The sequence below is a fragment of the Augochlora pura genome, chromosome 4 (assembly GCF_028453695.1).
Source record: "Augochlora pura isolate Apur16 chromosome 4, APUR_v2.2.1, whole genome shotgun sequence".
In the NCBI taxonomy this organism is placed as follows: Eukaryota; Metazoa; Arthropoda; class Insecta; order Hymenoptera; family Halictidae; genus Augochlora; species Augochlora pura.
The window spans coordinates 24357691-24374472 of NC_135775.1; the positions used below are offsets into that span (position 1 = coordinate 24357691).

A 16782-nucleotide genomic window follows, 5' to 3' on the forward strand; every position below is an offset into this window, starting at 1 on the left:
GATTACATGGAATAAACTGCGGTGGAATTCGGTTGAAATAAATGAAAAATGAGAGGCAATTATACATGATACACTGCAATAGAATTCGGTTAATATAATTGAAAAAGAGAAAGCAATTATTTCGCCGTTTTATCTATTACATTTTTAAATAGATCAAACCGCTGAAAATATCTCGTCGACTATTTTTATTTGATCGATTCTCGCGAGGAACACCGAGTCACCTGGCGACGTTTTTCTTAATTATAGCCAAGAATATCGCGACACTTTAATGCGAGTATAGATACATTTATTTATACAACGAGAGCTCGGCAGCTCGACGGATTTATCAATTTCCTAAGAAGAAGAATTCGAAAACGAGCTGCTCCAGAAAATAAATGTCTATAAACGGAGCGAGGGAAACGGAGGTAAAAATGTCCGTGAAAAAGCACGGCTTAATTATGAGCGAAGCGGCCGCGCTAAAAAACGGTGGAAAGCTATAAATAAATTCTCGTCGGAGCGTATACTAGACAAGAGAGAAACGAACTTAAACGTTGACCCGTTCCTTTTTTTGCGCGTCTACTGGCAGGACGCGCTGGCATGGTCCTTCGTCTTCGAGACGGCGGGCCGCGCGCGTTAAGCCTCCGTCTCGATTATTCAGGATCGGGGCGGCGCTTAAAAATCGGCCGGAAGAGACAGCCGCTGGTTTCCGTGACTCTGGCAATTTTCCACTGATAATAGGGTGCCGTTGATATTAGGGTGCAACGCAGCCTCGGAAAATGTTGCGCTCGTCTTGCCTGTCCCGCACCGCGCGGTCATGAAGCGTGCACCCATTCGTTCTATTTCGAGGATATTGATCGGCTCTCATGCCATATGAGAATATAAGGTTTCGAGGGAAAGTTAAATCGTTGCCTTACGCTCGACCTTAATATCTTCAACCGTGATCGCTATAAACTTTCCCAGGAATCCGCGTCCTCATCTCTCTCTCTCTCTCTCTCTCTCTCTCTCGCGGCCCGGGCTCGTCCCGTTGCCCTGTTGCGACCGGACGAACGGGCCCCCAGCGCGGCAGCTCTCTAGTCGTGACTATAACGCTCTCCTTCTTAGTAAACATTTACCATGGAGAATCGTGACGTTTCTATTAGGCCAGCGGCATCGGCCAGACCTACCTTTGTGTGCGCGTTGCATGTGCGAATCGTTATTGGGACTCTGCTAGAGAAGTTTTTTACTTCGAAACGGCGTTGCGAGACTCTCGAGCATACTTTTACGGATTTGCGATCGAAGTTCACGCCGTTGCGAAGAAAATGGTACATGCTTTTTAGGCTCGTTCCTTCTTAGCATACGGTTAGGTGGGATTAGTCGTAAGTAGACTGCGGGTTTTACGCAAATAGGACGAACGGAGTAGGTCGAATGCAATGGTTGAAACTATGAAAGAAACTAGCTCGGTAAAATTATTTGAAAAATATGTCAAATTATTTGTGCGTATAATTCTAGTCATCAGTTTACAACTAACTGATGATATAACAAAAATTACTGTCAATCATGATGTAAATATTAAATACACTAATAAAAATATTTTACATGCATTGCAACAAAACTACAATACAACTAAATCATGTTAAATCGGTTTTACCTCCGTTTAATATAAATATTCAATTATTATATAACACTAATGGACTGCGATTCGTTTGAAAAATTAATTCTCGTAATATCCGACCGCGATTCGTGACAAATTCGAGTTAATTAAAATCCCAAGCGATCGTTCGACGGTTCGTATCGTTCAGTCCGCAGCGACGTCCGTTGTAAAATTAGATTATTTAATCAATCGCTATGATTCAATGTAACGCGTTACCATTGACACCGTGCTGCTCGACGGCGGTTAGATAGCCCACCCCTAACCTCTCGCGGCAAGTGTCAATAGTCCTACCAGAACAGTCCATTGCTGCCTTAAACTTCGATTGTGCTAACGCGCGAACGATAATAAAGCCGAGCGGGAGAGATCAATATAATACTCTAATTTTCCGGGCGAACAACCGAAAAACTGAGTCCTGCGGACCTAATAATACAAATGGCGACCACACGGTTATATTTAACAATTCCATCACCGACAACCCCCAGTGATAAAAATGTCCACCGTGAAAATCTAAATAAAAATTAAAAACACGTTTTTAAGTTAAGATGTATAAACATAGCGCGTGTTCTTAACGTTAGTTTTAAGGTCTGAGAAGGTGACGAAGTATAGAAAGATTGATATTAAGTTGATACTGGAACTTTTCTAGAAACATATGGACCTTCTCGAGTCGTACCAATTATGCAAGTATTTAATCGTTTTAAGCTGTTCATAAGCAAAAATCTCGGATCCTCCATATTGCCATATTGGAGCAGTAATCTCCGACCCTCGATCTCAGGTTTGCAAGCATTTCCATCGGGAACTAGGATGCCCGAGGAACAATAGAGGCACCGCGAGGCCGCCGATATGCAGCGAGCCATACGGCATGTGATTTTCCCGAACGGTTCGTAAATACGGGCACCGTGAATAAACCATCGAATCGGCGACGTCGGGCCGTTCGGTTTTCAGGCCGAAACCGAAAAATCAATTGGATATTTACCCGTGCGGTGGTTTCCCGTCGCTGGAAGATTCTCGGCGCACACCTGTTTAAATCCCCGTTACGTTTAATTATCCGTTTCTGCGCAACACGAACGCGCCTACACTGTCGATTCTACGGGGGGAGGGTGCTTGAAGGGAGGCTCGGGAATTCCCTTCTTAAAAAACCCACCGGGGGGGGGGGGGGGGCCACGGGGGAGGGCACAAACGGGGACACAGAAGACGCTTTTATCCTCCGCATTTATTTACGAACTCCTGCGACACTGTTGATCGCGGCGCGAAATCGGTCGCGATTCGAAACCCGCCACTTCGTCATCGCACACGTTTCTCACCGTTGAACGACGCGGGGATGGTGTTCGGGGATGAACGATGCGTGCCGCGACGGATAGAGCAGAGACACGGGAGAGAATAGTGGGAGAAAGAGAGAGAGTGGTAGAGAGAAATAGATAGAGAGAGAGAAAGAGAGAGGAGACGAACGGCGACGATTCCAGAATTAATCCGAACGACTCGCGACACTGACGGTTCGAGGTCGTCACGACGACTGGCGGATCCGTCGGCAGAGTGCGACACGACAGCCCTCGTCCGGGTTTCGCGCGTGCGCTATGACACCGCCAGGCCCAACCCTGTTTCTCCCCCGAAAAACCACCCTTAAAGTTACACCTCGCTTTCTGGCCGTCGTCCCTCAAAGTGCACCGAATATATTCTTCGTTTTGCCTGGCCCTCGCAACCGATGCCGGATAATCGTTCGGTTAACAAGAGTGACACGGGGGAGGATGCTACCGGAAGGTCGAGGAATTAATTGTTCGCCGCGGTTACGCCATATTCGGTGCACGCGAGAGGATCGAAAGACGTCGCGGACGGACGCAGCTGTTTCGATTGTTTCGCCGAATTAATTTATGACGCTACGAAGATGCGGTTGCGTTTGCTGCTTAGACGAGTAAGTTGTTTTATCGTGGCGACTTTGTTCCGTACGACTGGTCGGTATAACCTCGAGGGGGGTAAATTTATCGTAACTCGTTCGACGATCCTTTGTGGATTTATGAGGATGTCGCGTCCGGTTTTAAATAGTCGTAACGAAGGGGTGATGATGAAGTGGCTACAGGTCAGGGATCGAAATTGCGAAAGTGAGCATTAATTGGTTATTGGTTCCTTCTATATAGATTTTGGTCGGATTAAGGTTAAACGAATTCTGGTATTGCAGTTTTATTTATTTTAACACTTACTTGTTAATATACTGTAGAGCTTCTTTCTAGACGGTGTCTTACGATTAAAATTGAGATTTATGGCAAATCTCCAGATGCAACAAGTGCATAAAAATACATTTAATGATATAACAAAACAACCCTGAATCACACTTCCTTATTATACCTCTCTCTCTCTGGGAAATTATTTTGTAATAACCACGGTGAAAACATACAGTAAAAACCACAGATTTTATGCACTAATGACGAAACGCGAAGCAGCAAAAATATTCAAAGTATTCGAAAATTCTCTGCCATTAACACCGACCCATTAAAATTACTAAGAAACGAAACAACGAGTTCCCATATTTTGCAATTAGACGAGACAATTTTTATTCCGCACGAAAGCTCGCGCTCCGCTAACCAGACACCGCATTTCACATTTTCCAATTAAAAGTACTCGAGGCGAAATTTCGAATCGCCGGAACTCTTGCCGCTTCTGAAATAAATTTTCGCATATCGCGAAGCAAAAATTGAGGATTTCGCCGGCCGATCATTTCCCTGGTGCTTTTCGATTCATGAATTTCGAATTCGTCAGGCGGGAAGAACTCTGATCAAAATGTCAGCGCGTGTTACAAGCGCGCCGCGAAAATCGACTGAAATGTCACAACGATCTAATTATCGAGGGAACTTGAATGGATGGTACGCACGTGAAACGCGCACAATGCTGTTTGTTTGTCAGTCGATCCCTCGAGCCTCTTGGGGACAATAGACTTTGAAATGTCAGAACAGCGGCAGCGGCGGCGGCGGCGAAACCGCTCGCCGTTCGGTAAATTCTCGTGCAATACTTCGCGAATAAAAAGTGCTTCGATCGTAGTAACAACCTTCGAATATCGTGGCGGCATTATGGATTACAATTATACCGCGCGCACGACAGGAGACATCTGATTTTCCATCGAAAAGCCGGCTCGAAAGGGGATTATTCGTCGCGCAATTGTAATTCTCAACAATGTAACATTGTAACGAGATTCTAAAGGGTATGATTTTCGAATATAGTAGCCGGTCTGGAAATTCTTGTTCATCGTACGGGAATTATTTAAACATATATGAAACTCGAGCGGAGATTCTATTGACAAAGAGGAATTTCATCCGGTGGCGGAGGGGTCGACGAACGGAGCCCCTAACAAAGGGGCCCGAGTAATCCCTAAACAGCCCTAAAACAGCAATTTCTATTCCTAAACAGTTTTCGAGTCGGTCTCTGGTCCCCCCCTCTCCGCTTTCAAAGTGAAAAATCTCTATACGTCGAGATATTACGGCCGTAATACGCGTGTACCGTATTTTAATACGAGATTCATGAGTGTACCATCCTCCGCGGCCAAAGAGAAAGCGACGGGGAAATTCAGTGTTCCAGCTTTCCGGGGGGGCTTCAATTACGACGCTGTCCACTTTAACATAAATTCGCCACCACCCTCCCCCTCTTTTCATACTCGCGACCGGTGTCAAGTAATTTACAGTTGCATATATCGGGCCCCCGGCATTCATTCGTAGAGCACGGTACATTGCGATGCAATAACAGAAGGGTCCTCCATCGTGGCAAGCAAACGCGACCTGATTACGCGATGAATAGAATTTCAGATACGGCCGATAGCTTCTAGGAGCACAATAATTTGTATCCCACGACGATACAATAACCGCGTGAGAGGATACACGGTGTCTATTTAAATCCCAATTACCCTTGGACGAACGACCACTGCGCTTCGATATTATTTTTCATTGAAAACCGTACGGTTTCTACTGGAGGATACACATACACAAAATAATTGAGAACCTCTGAGCGAGAATGAAAAATCAAGATTGATGCAAAAAAAAAAGCACTTTATTCGTCTAAAGATGTCTCCTTCAGTTGAAGTTTCGGGAACTTTACCCTTTGTTCGATCCACTTCGCAACTTTAAGGAGTCTCTCCTCGTGGAAAGAGGGAGCCATAAGCTGCAGGGACAAAGGTAGACCACTTTTCGAAAGTTTAATTGGCACATTGACTGCCGGTATTCCCGCCATATTAGCGGGCTGGGTACAATAATCTTGAATCAAACATTGGGTCTGATTATCCAATGAAATAAATTCGTCGTAATTCGGTGCCCCTGTTAAAGTGGTGGGGGTGAGTAAAAGGTCTACATTGTTATTCCACACTGCGTCGAAATCACTGGCGATCAGTCTTCTCATTTTCATAGCTTTAATGTAATACTCGTCGTAGTTTTGCTCCAATAGAAAATAATTTCCGACTAGAATACGTTCCTTCACGACGTCGCCGAAACCTTCGGTTCTCGTACTCTTGTACAACGAATGAACGGAGTCCGAATTGTCCGCTCTGTAGCCGTACTCCATGCCGTCGTAACAAGATAAATTACTGGCAACATCGCAACGATTCAAGACTGAATAACAAGCTATAGAGTAGCTTGTATGTGGCATTGATACCACAGAAACAGACGCGCCAGCTTCTTTCAAGTACTGGCAAACTTCCTCCCAGCATTCCTGAACGTCGGTGCTTATGTGTCTGACCTTGAATTCTTTCGGTATTCCGATTCTAAGATTGCTGACGTCTATTGAGTCCGGTAGATCAATGGGTACATACTCGTTTTGACTACAGGTTGAGTCTGCTTGGTCTGGGCCAGCAATAGCATTCAGTACCAGTACTGCATCGTCAACATTTCTAGCTAGAATACCAGGCACATCCATGGAATTTACAAGGGGAATAAGACCGTACCTAGACAGCAAGCCGTAAGTAGATTTTAATCCAATGATACCACAATAAGATGCTGGATTCCTAGTTGAACCACCAGTGTCTGAACCTAATGCTGCATAACAACTTCCAGTGGCGACAGCCACTGCAGAACCACCACTACTTCCACCTATAATTTGTACCATGTTTAAAGAGAATAGAGAAAGAAAGTTGATTAATTATACCTGCTATATGCCAGGAGTTCTGACTAGTAGTATTCTTTGTACTCTTTTCTTTGGAGACATTGTTACAATAAAATTTTGCTAATACATCTGAATTCCATAAATTTCTAGTCGCACCATAATACGAATCGATGGTTCCTGAACCCATACCAAACTCGTCCAGGTTAGTTTTGCCCATCAGAACTGCTCCAGAGTCTTTCAGACGCTGGTACACAGTCGCGTTGTATGGTGGTACAAAATTTGACAGCATCTTCGAGGCACATGTCGTCAGGTGACCATTTGTACAATAATTATCTTTAATTGCAATAGGAATTCCATCGAGTTTGCCCAATAACCCATTGTTTTTCTGCCTAGCGTCCGACTCTTCTGCTTCTTTCTTTGCTGTTTCGTGAGTGAGAGTGATGTAAGCGTTTAACGGTTTAATAAGTTCTGTTACTTTGACAGTGGCTTTTGTAATGTCGGACGGACGCAGGTCACCGACATTTATTTTCTGACTGACCTCTTTTATCGGAGCAGAGAGTAATTTATTCATTTTTCTATCGGCACCGCTGAAACTCCTTTCATAACCTCTACGTAAAATATAACCTCAAACGGGTGTCCGGATAAATTATAGAACGTAAAATCAACCTGTTGAACAATGACATTTGTTTTCCAAACGTATTATATAAGAGATCAGTTATTTATTCGATATAACATATTAGTTACTTTTAAATAAATGATTCTTACGTGAATAATACGGAGCGATAATGTGTACACTGTATTTTCAAACACAGATAATCACTCGGATAGTTTCTGTTTCCAGTTGCGAGATGACGCCACTATGCAGTTTCGTAACTAATTGACTATTCTATTTACCGTGCCGTGGTACAATAGTGTACGCAGTTCAATCTGTTAACGAGGGTTAAGATTTATCTTATAAATTTTCTTAGCTTTGATCGGTTAACAATTTACTGATAAGATAGTGCTACCATCGCAATAATATGTGCAGTAAATTGATAGTGACATGTACCTGCCACCTTAGAGAGTACAACAAATTTGTAGGGGTAGTATAATATACAAATTCGCCGCCAGAGGTCTCCTAGTATCGAATCGAGGACTAGTATTGATAGCTGACTATGTACGTACATTGTGACTTGTGGTGTCACTGACATGGTTTCGCGTTGTATCGAAGAGGCGTTTTCGAGTGACTCATATTAGATTTTGATAACTGCACAAAAGTGTGATCCGATAAACAATCAGGGAAAACTGTCATAAACAAAGAAGGGTCAGCAAACAGTAGCATTCTGCGGACTCGAAAAGTTCCATTAACTTAAAAAATGCCAAATATCTCGAGTATAACACACGTTGGTTTGAAGGTAAATATTACCGAAATTCTCTTATTATGTTTTAACAATCTCATCATACGGTATTTTCCGACGAACGAAGACGATGTTGTTCACAATGTTTAACGGTGCTCCGTTGTATATTAACCGTTCGTTATCCTCTTTATTTAATATTCTAGTCGCTTTCTCCCCTGCGTTTCCGCTTGCAGGTATTTGGATGAGATCAATTCTAAGAACAGATGTCATTATAATCCCCCTTAATTATATTTTGAACGAAATTTCATGCCGCGTTCTCCGCGTCGTGTTCGTTTATGTTTGAAATGATATACACTTATATAAGGATGGATGGCAATGAAACAATACCTAACTTGTTTGACAAGCTTCTCATATTATTGCGGCGGTTCACGTAATACGAACCGGAATTTTCACGAAACCGGAATACCACATACCGTCCCGTTACCATTTTAAGACCATTTTTTACAATCCCATTGGATTGTTTCAGGTGATATTTGCAATACATTTAGTGCTAGTAACATGGTAAGAATAAGTTTTACATCTTAATTAAAATTAATAACAAAGTACTGCGCAACGTATCTGTAACATTAGTTTCCAAGCTCTCTGTTAAATAATTTAAACAATTGATTTTTAGGTCTGTTCAGGGTCTCTGGTGTCCAAAATCAGTAATGTTTTACAATTTACTGTTTTTTGTTTGTATATTATGGGCCTCACATCACAATGAATCGGACGAACCAGTGCAATATGTAAGCTAGTAAATATTACAATTTTCTACGTACTGTTTTGTCTGTATGAGCATAATAGAATTGATTGTTTTAGGCACTGCTGATAAATGTACTATCCATATTTCTTGATGTAATAACGTTAGCAATTTATTTTCCAACGTTATGTAAGTTAGAGCCACTTTCTAATGAATTTATTTATAATGTATATATCTAATTAATAACTAAAAGTTCTAGATGGAGGTGAGAAGTTCAGTGCAGCGATTATGATCATAAATCTAATTGCACGCGTTATCACGAGCGTATCACTAATGAGAATAGGCCAAGCGAGAGGTGGAAGTTTAGCAACAATGTTTTCGCAGAGTCCAGCAATGGGTCAGTAATACATTGGAGAGAGATCTGTGTTTAGTAGGCCTGCATTGCTTCTTCGTACTTTTGCTTTAAGTAGGTGCATGTGACGTTTTTATATATTTGTAAAATATATGTTACTTCATTTTAAGCTGCTCGTTTCTGCCATTATTATTTGTATGTTGTCTTCTTACTAGCTGTTATAGCTGTAAAAAATACGTTCGCTAGTTCTGTGTTGCGAGCGTCATAGTATTTTCTTGGACAAGTGATTCAAACAACTAAACTACGTGTTTATAACTGTTCATTTTATTGTAGGTGTTGGACGACAAGACTATGAGGACATATCGCAATCGATTCCCCAGAGTTCCGGCTTCGCCGGGATATAACGGTACGACGTGGAACAGCGAACAAATTGATACAAGAAACGATATTAAAATCTCTGTTAGATCTGTGTTAGTAATAAATCAGCACTGGGAGAGAGACTCAGATCTATTTTTGACAAGAAAGACTTCATAAACTACAAGCGAGATGCAAGACGAGAAGAGACGAATCTACTGTCCCCTTTCGATATTGCAACAATATCGTACACATCGAAAAGTGACGCGCCCGCACCGATCATTGCTATCAGCTTGTACACTACAATAACAAAGAGACTTTGTAACATAATGCTACACGAACAATTGTGTTATTGTACCACACTAACAAAGTGTATCTTAATTGTATATTTCGTACTTTAAAACAACGAAGATATATTATCTGTTGTCGTTTGTATTTTTAAATTGTGAATAAAACTGCTCACCACAACTGCATAGATTCATAATTGTTGTCGAGCTCCGTGTTCAACTTATATTTACATATCGGAATTTTGTACCACGCGAATTGCCATAAATCTTCGTAGAATGATCCTTCCGTTAGCTTTTTGCGCTTTCGTTGTAATCCTTTAAAGATGGTGGATGAATCTTGATCCGAGTAGGATGAGATCCCGGATCTGAGTGAACAAAATAGCAATAGTTAATTCGCGTTACGTCGACTGTCTAAATCTATTTAATTGTGTATACTCATAGTTATCGAAATCGAAGGCGGCTCCATTAAGCTGCGTATTATATTCGAGCCGCTTATTGCAGGTTACTTGGACAAGAACTGGGCCATTTGAATTCGGTGGACACCAGGGGCGGCGCAAGTGACGGAGGATAGGTGGCGGCACCGATGCTCTATAAGAAGCGCGTCGGTGAGTCGGCTTGGTTCAGTAGTGTGCGTGACCGTTCAGGGAGGAGGGTGGCTCCGCGCGCGGCCGCACCGCGAAACCGTGCCCACTCGCCTCAACCACGGACGTCCACTCGTTTTCTCGTCTCGTGAAAACATGGCGGCCAGCGACGACGAGCCGATGCATCTCTACGAGGTCTTTCAGAACTGCTTCAATAAGATCGCCAACAAGCAGCCCGGTGAGTGTCGTCAGCCACGAAACAGTCCCTTTCCCGAGCCACGGACACCGGAATCCCAGTGCTGTGCGTGCGCACCGTGTGTGAGAAATACACGGCCAGCCTCTTGTGTGTCTCTGGTGATCACTCGGCTGAGATCGAGCATCGCGGGCTTAATTATCAGCGAGGCGTCGCTCTGGTGTGCTACCACGATGGACAGACAACTCCCGCGAGGGTGAACGAATCGTCCGGGTGTAGTGGTGCGGTCGATCGAGCCCTCGATCGTCTCGAGGATCGCGCCGGACGGATCTCCTCGACCGACTCGCTCCGTTCTGTGTTTTGGTTTGCTTGTCAGTGCTTTGGACAGTGCTGCCCCGTCGTAGTGAAACTAACCCCCCGGGGGAGATCCGTTCATCCTTGTGTTACCCGGTTGTACGGTTCACGTCGTTTCGGTGCCACCGATGAATTCCTCGCTCGCGGCACCGTAGCTCGGTGCCCGAGGAAAAAATGTAATCATAACCTAACCTGTATAACCCGCCGCGGTACACCGATCCCTCACGCACACCAGAGGCGGCACGCTATTCTCTCTCTCGGCACACGGTGCACTGTCATGTGCAACAGCGTCGTTGTTGTGACATGGGCCGCGGATGCCGTGACGGCTGTTCGCCCGAGAAAAAGGCTTTTCAAGGTTACTATAGGTTCTTCGCGAATACGTTACGCGTGTGTACGAGGCTGCCTTCCGTTTCATGAATGCCAGCCGGATCAGAGTGAGACGAGTTAGTTGAAAGTTTGCCCACGGACTGGGCGTGCTCCGCGGTCGCTCCTCTCGTACCACGTGTCTACGGCGCGTCGCCGCTGGAAGAAAGAGCGGAATCGTTAGAGGTTAATCGTTCGGACGTAATGCCTCCGGACCATAAATCCGACTCTTTTTCTCGGCGGACTGGCCCCGGGGTGATCTCGACGGGGAAGGGACTACGGTGCGCGTCTTTTTTTTCCTTTCTTTATTTTTCTTCTTTTCCATACACCTGCCTGATGCCGGGCGAGGGAGACCGAAGCTGTTCGATAGAGACAAAGAGAGAGACCGAGCGAAACGGCTCTCCACGATGCGCCGTAACCGCTGCGTGTTGTAAACAGAACTGGCTACACTTTACAGCAGAAATATATTCGAATATCAGATACGGGAAACATGTTCTCAACATTTCAATAGTGTATTATATTTCAATTTGCAAACGCAATAATACATCGCTACATAAAGTGGCATACGTTGTATAAATATTTTACGAGTTTCATTCGTGATTTCGCACCGTTTAATATCGAAAGTAGTATTCGATTTAATACCAAAAAGTGGTTCTCATTCTTTTCGATACATGTCAGTTCAGGCACGTGTCTGCTACTCTTTCTCTCTCTCTTTCTCTCTCTCTCTCGCTCCACGAGATTGTCGATGCTCGTACACGCGCTTACTACCGCCGAAATGTTTTTTATCTGTTTGTAAAAAGCAATCTTATCTGACCGACATTGTTCAGCTTTGATTTATCATCGATAACGATAAAGAACATGGCAGCGAACGGCGAGACCATTCGAAATGCTTCGATGTATAATACCGGGCTCCCTCAAAGGGAGGATACATAATCGAATGGTTCGCGCGACGATCGGGATCCCGAGATCGTAGTTAGTCAACGTAGTGGCTGTTTGTTTAGCTTGGAAGCATGTTGTTTGGGAAACGACAGGGGTGCTCAACCCGGGCCGGGCCGCCATCTTAGCGAGCTTCGAATTTTCGCGGGCCCTCGTCCGTCAGACCTCGGTTTTAAATTCTGCGCGCGGGAAATTTGAACGACCTTCGAACCCCAAAACCTTGTTTCCATTTCGAAACGTACAATAATTTGCATAAAATATTTCTAATACGGATAAGAAGATAAATCATCGTCAATGATTTATTCCTCGGAACAATTATCATCATCAACGTAACAGTGTTCTTCGTTAGTGAAGTTCGAAGTATTTTCCACGCAGTTCTGAAATATCGCGGGCGTGTTTAATTAAATCGCGCGGCGATAAATAATGTTCGCCGCGGCGCAGTTTGAATTTCGACGCGTTGCTTGAAATATCGAAACCGCGAGAGATCAAATAACACGGGCGGAAGGTGAAAGATGAATAGCGCCGAAAAATAAATAGCCGAGTTATTTAGCGGTGTGTTGCAAATGAATTTGTTCGGCGCGATCGGCGCCGGCGGTGTGTTCCGATTAGTTCCGTGAAATTATAAGACTTGTTACGGTCCGACTAAATTGTACGGCACGATGATAAACCGTGTCGTAAATTAACAACGGAAGTGGGACTTCCACGTGCGAAATGTTTGATAGATTAATTGCACGGGAACGAGCCCGCAATTTTATTATACGATGCACGCGCGCCGCTCGTGTTTAATCGGAGATTAGATACATATACAACGGGGACCGATTCGTGTCGGGTTTTAACGCTGTGTTTTTCGAGTGTCGGATCAACGGCGATTTCGAAAATATATACGCCGCGGTTGTTTTCGGATCGATTTCTCGTCTTACTCATTTATATTCCGATGTTTGGTGCAGGCCGCGGCGCGGTGTCGGGTTCGTTAAGCGTCAATTGTTCTGGCGTGCCGGTCGTCAATTGCCAACAATCCGGTTAATTCTTCGCTTCGCTTTGCCCGGTTAATTTCCAACGATTGCTACCTCGAGTGGAAACATTGTGTACGATACCGGGTGTCCCGTGCGAAACCCGCGCGGCCGAAAAAAAGAAAGAAAAAAAAAAGGAAACCTTATGATTTATTCACGAGCCCCGCGAGACTCGTTCGTTCGTTTACTCGCCGATCAAACTTCGCCGTGGCGAAAATCCATCCGGGGTTTTATTAATTACACCGCGGACACGTTTGACGAGAAAAATCTCGCCGAGGAGATTTAGCGCGTGCAACAAAGTGGTATTAAAAAGCAAACACGTTAAGCGATAAAACATACTAACACCGTTTTACTCTTATTGGCTCCGTGGCTTCGGAGCGCATCATTTTATTTGGCTAGCTCGAATTTAAGCCTTCCCGCGGCACCTGATTTATTGCCTCCCTTTGTGAGAAGACGCGAGTCCGATCTTTGCCGCGTGCGTTCGTCGCTTTCCTGAAGGATCGGTCTCTCGCCTTGGAAACCGGAGCAGAGATGGCAATATATCAATCAAGGGTTTACAAAGTTGCGGAGAAAGTATTTGTCTCGTTAAATAGGAATCTAGCGGCTCAACTATTTCTGTTCACCTCCGTATTTACTTCCACGAGTTTCGCCGCGCTAACATTTTCAATTGCGTAGAAGGGTTAACTATTTACGATCCTATGCTCACGCTTAGCCACCGAAGCTATTTATTTATTTACTCTGATTTTTACATAAAATTGGAACACGTTACAGCGTTACACGTATCTGTGATTGATCAATCCTGACCAGCACCTATTGTGAATTTACCACAAATTTACGACCGCAAAGGGTTAATAGTCGGAGGCTCGAACAAGTTCGAAAGGGTCAGGGCTCGGTCCAAGTGCAAGGGTATCTAAAAATACGATCGTATCACGGCCGCGCCAGAAATATTTTCTTCCGATCAGGAGCGATCCGCTCGCGGCTCCGGAGCGTTGTGTCCACCCTTTGCCGACGCGCGCGCGCGCGCGTTTCCTCTCGATCGAGACTTTCGATTCCGTCGCCGGCAAAACGATCGAGTGCCGCTTGTATAACGCGGCGAAAACAGGAGCGCGTATCCCGACGTCCGATCCGATCTAAAATTATCAGCCGGTGACTCACGAGTAAATCTACCTGAAGCGGAGTTTGTTTCAGGAAACGATAAACCGTTGGACGCCGCGCGTAATCGCGGCCAGCCGCGACAACCTCTCCGGCTATATAATTCCCAGGCAATTAGCCATCGGCCAAACGAAATTACCCCCGGTCCGAAGGAATCGATTGATTAACCCGTTCGCCCTGCAAGAAATTCATTTGCCGCGAGTCTCGTCTGTACGAAATTATATCGGTACAGGTGGACACGCCGCGATCGGTGTGCCGCTCGACTTTCTCGGACCGTGATTGATCGCGGAGTTGTTTGAAAATCTCGTAAAAATGTTTTCGACTGCTTCGAGGCATGTAATTAATGGCTAGAAAATTGAAATAGTGAAACGAAGTCGGGGAAACGCGTATGTCTAATTGCAATGCTGCGGTGGACTTCGGTATGCAGAAACTTGTTCTGGGGACACGAGAAATTCCGTAGCACCATTCGCGGGTTAATTCAAAGTTTATTTAAATTTCATATCATTTTTGTTACAGTAGCTGTCGCAATAGTATAATTTATTCGATTATTTTCCATGAAAATATCTGAATTGTTCTAATAGTTCGATCAAATTGGCAGTTTTGTTGTTCATCTTATCCTCCGCTGATTATTCGTTAATACGATATCCTTTATTGTGCAAAGAACGAAGGGAGCGATGTTATAGCATTCTTCACGGTGGATGTGTAGTAGCATACGATTGAATTTCGCTGGAATCTGTCCGAGGAAGCCCGCCGGATCCTAGATTTCGGAGGGAGGGGGTAGGCTCGGATCGAGGGATTTCGATTTCTTTTGGGTAAACGCGGGCAAGACTGCGAAGCAATTCGTAGAGATTACCTTCTCGATCCGATCTGACCCCAGAACGCCATTTCTGAAACTCTCTCGTTCCCCGGAGCGAGAGTTTCAGCGAACAACCATAAACGAGCTCCAGACACAACACTCGTGACTTAGCTCGGTTCCTTTCCTTCTCCCACGATCCTCTTATCCTATAAGACGCTCTTTGTCCTTCTCTCTTTCTCTCCCCCTCCTTCGACTCGTCTCTTTTTCTTCTCTCCCTCTCCTCGACCGTCTCTCTTCCTCCCTTGTTCCCCTTTTCTTGTACTTTCTCGATCTCTCTCTTGGCCCCTCAATCTCTCTCTCTCTCTCTCGTTCTCTCTTTCTTTCTATCTCTCGCGCTCTTTCTTTCTCGCTCCCTTGCTTTCTGGAGAATTATCGAGGGAGTGTCACCGTGATGCACCTGCCTCTTGCTCTCTCTCTCTTCCTCTCTCCCGCTCTCCTCCTTTTTTTCCTCTCCGCTCACTCCCACTATATCCTTCTTTTCCTGCCGCCCTCTCGTTCACTCTCTCCCTCGTCGTCGTTCTTACTTTCGGCCTCTCTCTCTCTCTCTCTCCCTCTCTCTCTTTCTCGGTCCCGCGCTCCCGCCGGTCGCACACGCGCCACGCACACGACTTCGTGAATCGCCGTGGCTCGCGCGCGTATGGAAATTCGCCACGGCACTGATAGATGGGACGGGGTTTCTTTACTCCGGGGATGAAGTTTCTACGAAACGATGCCTCGCGTCGAACCGTGCTACGGGCACGACGATAATATTGCTGTCGCGCCGATTAAACATGCGCTCTCGCTGCTCGCCGGACCGAATTTTTAACGAGCCGAGATGGAAATTGCTACATGGGTCTCGCGCGCGCGACTCGGAAACGAACAGCCCCGGTTACAGAGTGATATCCTCTGTCAAAATCGGCCCGCGTCCTCGCTGCGTTGTAATCGGTGTAATTATTGCTAACAAGCACCAGGGGCCTGTAACATCTTCGAAGTTCCTCCGCGCACGTGATTGATACACGGACGCTGCTGCGGGACGATGTTACTCGAGTATGTTACATTTCGTAATTTGGATTTAGCAATTATATTGCTATCTCGTTGAGGTATGATTCATTATGGACGGCGATCCATTATCGAGCAGCTGATCATTGACAATAACAACGGCGCGGAACGCGCGAAATTTGCGCAGCTCTGCGTGCTTCGTAATAATCGATCGTTTCACTGTTAATTTAGTTGGAAATATTTCAGTTGAAATTATTTCTTAGAAAGGATATAGTGTTAATATTTTTTCTGTGCTTTTTACTTGAATGTTTGAACATTAATGATAAGGGAGTAGAATTTATTATTTGGTGCACGTTACTTCTTGCGAGTAAAAAGACCCAATTACCAATCCTCAACCTTGTCGTACTCATTCGACAATTTCAGTATATTTTACAAAGGCCACCTAAATTATAAAAGAAGTATTCTCTCGCAAACCTCATCGTCCAGAAAGGCTCTAAAAACCTGTGGCTTCGAACGGAGCCAGACAGACACACCGTGGTAGAACAATTCAATATAGCAAGGTGTTCGTAGAGAGCTAGATATATGAACTTTGGCGCTGGTACGTCCGGAAG

General features: G+C 44.8%; 2 protein-coding genes and 1 long non-coding RNA gene across 6 annotated transcripts; 1 reads left to right on the forward strand and 2 right to left on the reverse strand.

The window, feature by feature from the left end:
• Positions 1–5388: 5388 nt before the first annotated feature.
• Gata (glutamyl-tRNA(Gln) amidotransferase subunit A, mitochondrial) lies at positions 5389–7263 on the reverse strand. 2 transcript variants are annotated; one of them, XM_078179158.1, is made up of 3 exons: positions 6722–7263; positions 6562–6666; positions 5389–6471 (listed from the first exon to the last, which is right to left on the reverse strand). In XM_078179158.1, the coding sequence occupies exons 1-3, from the start codon at positions 7248–7250 to the stop codon at positions 5636–5638; spliced, it is 1470 nt and encodes a 489-aa protein (XP_078035284.1). In that variant the 5' UTR covers positions 7251–7263; the 3' UTR covers positions 5389–5635. The 2 variants fall into 2 exon arrangements, with proteins under 2 accessions (XP_078035284.1, XP_078035283.1); XM_078179157.1 differs by having other exon boundaries at positions 5391–6666.
• Positions 7264–7789: 526 nt separating this feature from the next.
• Positions 7790–9938, forward strand: LOC144469323 (type-1 angiotensin II receptor-associated protein). Of its 3 annotated transcripts, none has more exons than XR_013493958.1 (6): positions 7790–8073; positions 8543–8577; positions 8690–8801; positions 8875–8944; positions 9009–9221; positions 9441–9938. XR_013493958.1 is itself a non-coding variant. In XM_078179461.1 (6 exons), exons 1-6 carry the CDS (start codon positions 8035–8037, stop codon positions 9509–9511), a joined length of 465 nt encoding a protein of 154 aa, XP_078035587.1. In that variant the 5' UTR covers positions 7801–8034; the 3' UTR covers positions 9512–9938. The 3 variants fall into 3 exon arrangements, 2 of the variants coding, with proteins under 2 accessions (XP_078035587.1, XP_078035586.1); XM_078179461.1 differs by having other exon boundaries at positions 7801–8073; positions 9015–9152; XM_078179460.1 differs by having other exon boundaries at positions 7812–8073; positions 9009–9152.
• LOC144469324 (uncharacterized) lies at positions 9632–11268 on the reverse strand. The gene is made up of 2 exons (XR_013493959.1): positions 10184–11268; positions 9632–10113 (listed from the first exon to the last, which is right to left on the reverse strand). It is a non-coding gene; the product is annotated as an uncharacterized LOC144469324 (long non-coding RNA).
• Between the last annotated feature and the right edge of the window lie 5514 nt (positions 11269–16782).